At 38.5% G+C, this 5,315-nt stretch overlaps 1 protein-coding gene across 1 annotated transcript in view; it reads left to right on the top strand.

The window, feature by feature from the left end:
• IGF2BP3 (insulin like growth factor 2 mRNA binding protein 3) overlaps positions 1-5,029 on the top strand; it is a 43,588-nt gene extending 38,559 nt beyond the window's left edge. The window contains exons 10-12 of the mRNA XM_010171690.2: positions 2,027-2,158; positions 3,493-3,606; positions 4,541-5,029. Coding sequence (XP_010169992.2) covers positions 2,027-2,158; positions 3,493-3,606; positions 4,541-4,642 — 348 coding nt within the window. The 3' untranslated portion in view covers positions 4,643-5,029. The remainder of the gene's footprint in view (positions 1-2,026; positions 2,159-3,492; positions 3,607-4,540) is intronic.
• Positions 5,030-5,315: the final 286 nt, after the last annotated feature.

The following is a 5,315-nucleotide window of genomic DNA, read 5'->3' as shown; positions in this document are numbered from 1 at the left end:
ACTACATTGTGTTCTGCTGTCTGTGATTCATGTCCATGGTAGCTGCAGTGGCTGCACCCCTTTCTTCCTCAGCTGCAGTAGCCTGAGGATGTTGCGGTATGCAGGGCTATTTATTAGCAAGGCAACGGGAAGAGAATATGCCACTGTTTACAGCCTCTGCTGCAGTGCTCCCTAGAGATTAGGCATACCCCTGACACCAGTATTCAGAGATCATCATGTTACTGTGGATCTGGGACATGTGCAAGCAAAGTGGAATTAATTGTAGACAATGTATTTCAGCCACTATTTTCCTGTTAAGGAGCTGCAGCCCAGTTAGGTTGTTTCCTTTCCTTAAAGACTTTCAAGAGCTGAAAAATTTGGGATGTTGGAAATACCTCTACTAGCTTTTAAAAAGTCAGTGTCCCACCTTGCTTTATATAATTCAGTACAAATGCACGCTTTTTCCTTATAGTACCTCTCCCGCTGAGCACTGCGGTCTGTGCAGGTGTGTCAAGGTGTTATGCACACAAAAAGCATTGCTATTGAAACAAAAATGGCTGCGCTGGCTGCTGTCTGACTCTAACAAATTCGGAAATACCTTCAAAATTAGTAGCTCAAGATGCTATCTGGGAGCAGTACTTTATCTGCTCTTGGCAAGCTCTTTTGAAGTGGTTTCTTGGAGCAGGAATCTCTGATTTTAGGGCTGTTGATGGTGCCAGAACGTGGCAGTTGTACTGAGTTTTTGTGTGGCTTTTTTGTGTAGTCCTTTGTCTCACTGGGAAGATGATAGCTTTTGTCCCCTCTGACAGGGTCCCATGACCTGCAGTATCCCACCTAGGTCAAAGCCATGCGCTACAGATTTTTCTGTATCTTCAGATGGAGTCTGACTTACCCAAAATACTGAGTACTTCCAACTCCGAGGTTCATCTGACCCGGTCCAGCGTAGCGCAAACTTGGGTCCAGCGTAGCGCAAACTTTGTTAGCTTTTAGGACATGAGCTAGAAATAAGAAAATAAGCTGCCACTATTTAAAATAACTGTCACATCATGCAATCTTCTTGGACTTTTCATATTCCATTGCACTGGCAGCCTGTAAGATGCTTGGACTTAGCGTGTACACAGTGACAGGGCTGGTAAGTGTGATTTAAAGAAGGTGATAAAGAACCTGAACTGGAAATGCTTTGTGGTCCTAGGTTTATGGTCTTTAGAGAGTATCTTTCTTCAGAATCTCAATAGAAATGTTCTTTTGATGCCTCTAGGAGATGCAGAGTAGAAGATCTGGTTACCATTTCTCAAGAATTCGCTGATGAATGGCAGGGAATAAGGAAATAAATGTGTTCAAAAATCAGCAAGGTTCGTGAGCTTAGTCTCACTGAACATTCTTGTTACCTGGCACGTGCGTGTTCCCCAGCAAAGGGAACTGTGTGCTGGTCAGAGTAACACTGTTCCCATGGTGCTATTTAGATCCAGGCAGTTTGATTTTTCACTTTAGAAAATTGAGCAAGCTTAGATTTATTTATTTTTAAACAACATGCTGTAATGGATTGTAAAAGTAAGCTGTTTGCTCTAATTGGAGCCTTTGTCCCATGACTTACTTTGGGCGGTTGTGGCTTTTGTTTGTTTCAGTTTAGTATCTTTAAAAGAATGGGTTTCTGAGCCAATTAATTGCATTTTGTGCTTCTGGGTGTAATAAAAGGCTTCAGCCAGACAGTTTTTCTCTCCACCACTCTTTACCTCCACAGAGATGCAATAGGTTCTTTTAAAAGCAATATTCCTACTGAAAAGCAGAATTATAATGATCTCTGTTAAATTGCTCCACGATTCCTTGGTTTGTTATGCAGTCTTTAAAGTTGGACAGCGGTGCTTCCTAGTTTGGTACAAAGACTTCTTTCAGAAAAATAATTATTGTATTTATTAGGGAAAATTCTTTGTCAGGGTTGTGTACTGAGAATTCTCTTTTCTGTGGAATTTCCTGAAGTTAACTAGATTTCATGTGTTTCATGTAGATTTCATGTAAGCACATTCTCTAACTGAAAGCATTTTTACAGGCTCAAGGGAGAATCTATGGAAAACTTAAAGAAGAAAATTTCTTTGGCCCTAAAGAAGAAGTGAAACTTGAGGCTCACATAAAAGTGCCATCCTATGCTGCTGGTAGAGTTATTGGTAAAGGAGGCAAAACAGTAAGTAGCTGATATAGAACTTTGTGTCATTCAGTTATGCTTCTTATTTCGGTGTGTATAAATGTATAAGGCTTAAACATTTAGCTAACTAATAGCTAATCCTTTGAAGTTATGTTAAAGCAGGTGCTATGTTCTTTGCTGTACTTGTTAAGCTTTCCTTTCTTCTAGTGCTGAGTCAAGAGAAGCTGATCTCATGGAATGATTTATTTAATAATTTAAAAAAATAGTCTAACAAAAATTGACAGTCCCACTCAGATCTGGGGGGCTTTTATTAATAGAAATGTAGTTCTTCCATTTAGAATGAGTACGTTCCCACAAAAGACCTGCTTCTGTGAACCTTGGCTTATGCCAGATATTGCAAAAAGATTTCATTAATATCATTTATTTCAAATAAAATCCAATTGGCATTTCTGGCCAAATCTGAGTGAAAGCATAATTTCTAAATAAGTGGTAGGAAATTAAGGCATGTTCATACCTCTATATTACAAAAAAAAAGAGGAAAAAAGTTGCTTCAACTTAATTGATGACTCAGTTTGTTGCATAAAATAACATTATTGAGACTTTTCAACCCTGAAAAGGTGCTGGTACTCTAGTATTTTCATATGGTTTTAAGTCAGGAGCTACCTGATATTTGCAAAGAAATGGTTCAGTCTTGGGTCTCCATCCTTGAGTGCAATGTGGTCTTGAAGTTAAGCATCAGGAGGCAACATGGCCTCTTTCCTTACTTGCAGTGGGAAGAGGTTTAAGGACAAGTATCTTTAAAATGTTGTTAATCTAAATCATTTTTTTGATTAAATAATGTATTTCTAAAATAAAATTAGTGTAAATGGGATGAAGACTCTAACCTTACCTCTGCTTAACACTATGGAAGCCCATAGACTACTGAAAATAATTTGGGTGCTTCTCATTGTTTGGAGTCCTCCATCTTGTAGAGGCTTTTCAAGGAAAAAAATTTACAAATACTTTGACTTTTTTTTCTTCCCTACATTATACACTGTCTGAGTTTTCTGACCTTAAACTTGGAAACTCAACTGTAAACTCTGTGGCATCTATTTGCTTTTTAAAGTCATGTATTTAACACCTTCTGTGTGTTGTGTTTAGTCTTTAAAACACTTCTACAAACCTAGAGAACTTTGTGTTAATTTATGTTAGAGACACAGGAGTGTCTCATCTTGCAAAGTGCACACTGCTGCACAAACATGCTTCCTGTTAGTAGATTTCTCTTTTTTTTTTTTTTTTTTTTTTAAACATAACTTAGAGGATGATGTTTCTGTGGTCAGCAGTATCTGTGAGGGACATTTGTTTAAGATTTTCTGGCTTCTCTCTATTTACAGGTAAATGAGCTTCAGAACTTGACAAGTGCAGAAGTTGTAGTCCCTCGTGACCAGACACCTGATGAAAATGATCAGGTGGTTGTGAAAATAACAGGTCACTTCTATGCATGCCAGGTAGGAGGACTGGAGCGAATTTTTGTATTTCCTTGATGATTCCATGGTCAGTCTTGTATATCCATGTGCAGAGCCAAGGGACAGAAGACTGTTGCTCAGGATACAGAAAGCACCACTTTCCAGGCTCCTCTAATTGTACTGCTGCAATAAACTTTTCTCATGCCTGTGAGCGAGATTTATAACAATATTGCACTGTTACATATGTAAAACAATCTCCTTAAATTCTCCTATTGATAAATGTAGGCTTTGGCAGTGCTAAAACTTTCAAGGCAAAAATATCCCCCAAAAAACAACCCCCCAACCCAGATTGTGACTGGACTGAAATTCTGATAGGAGATACAAGCAGTCTCAGAGTACCTGGCAAGAACTTCATGTATATATGCAATTTGTCCATATCACCCAATCTGTTGATTATAAAAAAGGATCACAAGATGCCTTCCTTTACTTAACTCTTAGTTCAGACCAATTCCTTTCCATAGTTTGCTACAGGTGACCTGTAGTTCAGAAAGGAGATGGGAGGGCTGGTAAATCCTGCAAGTCTGACCTTCTGGATTCCCTGGTGTATAAAAAGAATTGTCCACTCTCTATTGAAATAGTCGTTCTTAAAAAACATAAGTATCTCCAGAAAAGTAAAAGAAAGTAGCCTCAATAATCTTAATGTCGGTAGTTGTCTTCCTATGCTCATGCTTCCAATACTACAGATGGGAAAACTGACTATGCGGGTAGTTGTGGTAGGTGGAAAAAGAAGAAAAATTAAAAATTAAGTTGTACATCATGACTAACCCAAGTGTATTTTAACTAAAGACTAATCTTGTCAGTCCTAGGAACTTAATTATTGCGGATTTTCTTAATCCTGGTAGCAAATGTAGTCAGTTGTAAACACAGTGACTGTGGCATGGCATCATGATGGGTTGTTTTTCTTTATATCCTTCAGCTTGCTCAGAGAAAAATTCAGGAAATACTGGCTCAGGTAAGAAGGCAGCAGCAACAGCAAAAAACATTGCAAAGCGGACAGCCTCAGCCAAGACGAAAATAAAGGTTTAGGAAATGGCCCATCGGAGACAGATGCCAGACCAAAGACAGACTGTGCGACAGAGAGACGGGTGGTGAGCACCTGTTGAAGTTATATGCAGAAGATCCATCAAGCCAATCACCTGTTCGAGGACCAGGCAACCGTTGAACGCTGTCTCTGAGAATGTATTCTTTAGGCTCTCTCAAACTTTTGAAACCCAGCTTTAAAATAAGGACCCCTTCACTTCCCTTTTGTTCTATTCTCACAATTTAACATAAACTCGTTAGTCTTTTTTATTGTTCTTATTATTCCCCAACAATTTTAGAACTTGGTTTAATGAAGCTTTCTCTTCTGAGTTCACTGGTTTAAAAAAAAAAAGAAAAGAAAAAAGAAAAAAAACAACAAAAAAAAGAAAAGGCATTGCTCTTATAGGTCCAGTTGTAAAAGAAGAAACACACTTGGAGGGTGGGATTGCGGGTGGGCTAGGGTTAGAGCAAGGGTATTGACAAGAGTTTAAGTGTTAGTCCCAATGTTGAAACAAGTGGCATTTTTTAAAAAGAATTTGGTTGCATTTTTACATAACACTGCCATGCATAACCTAAGGGAAGTGTTGAATGGTGTTGGCCAGGGCATAAAAAGATAAATATGCATTTTACTAAACTACCTCAGGCATTTAGTACCTCAATGAGAAATTGTT

The sequence above is a fragment of the Antrostomus carolinensis genome, unplaced genomic scaffold, assembly GCF_000700745.2.
Source record: "Antrostomus carolinensis isolate BGI_N321 unplaced genomic scaffold, ASM70074v2 scaffold15157, whole genome shotgun sequence".
Taxonomy (NCBI): domain Eukaryota; kingdom Metazoa; phylum Chordata; class Aves; order Caprimulgiformes; family Caprimulgidae; genus Antrostomus; species Antrostomus carolinensis.
Note: the sequence above shows the minus strand (reverse complement) of the source record. Positions and strands in the feature narration are given on the sequence as shown.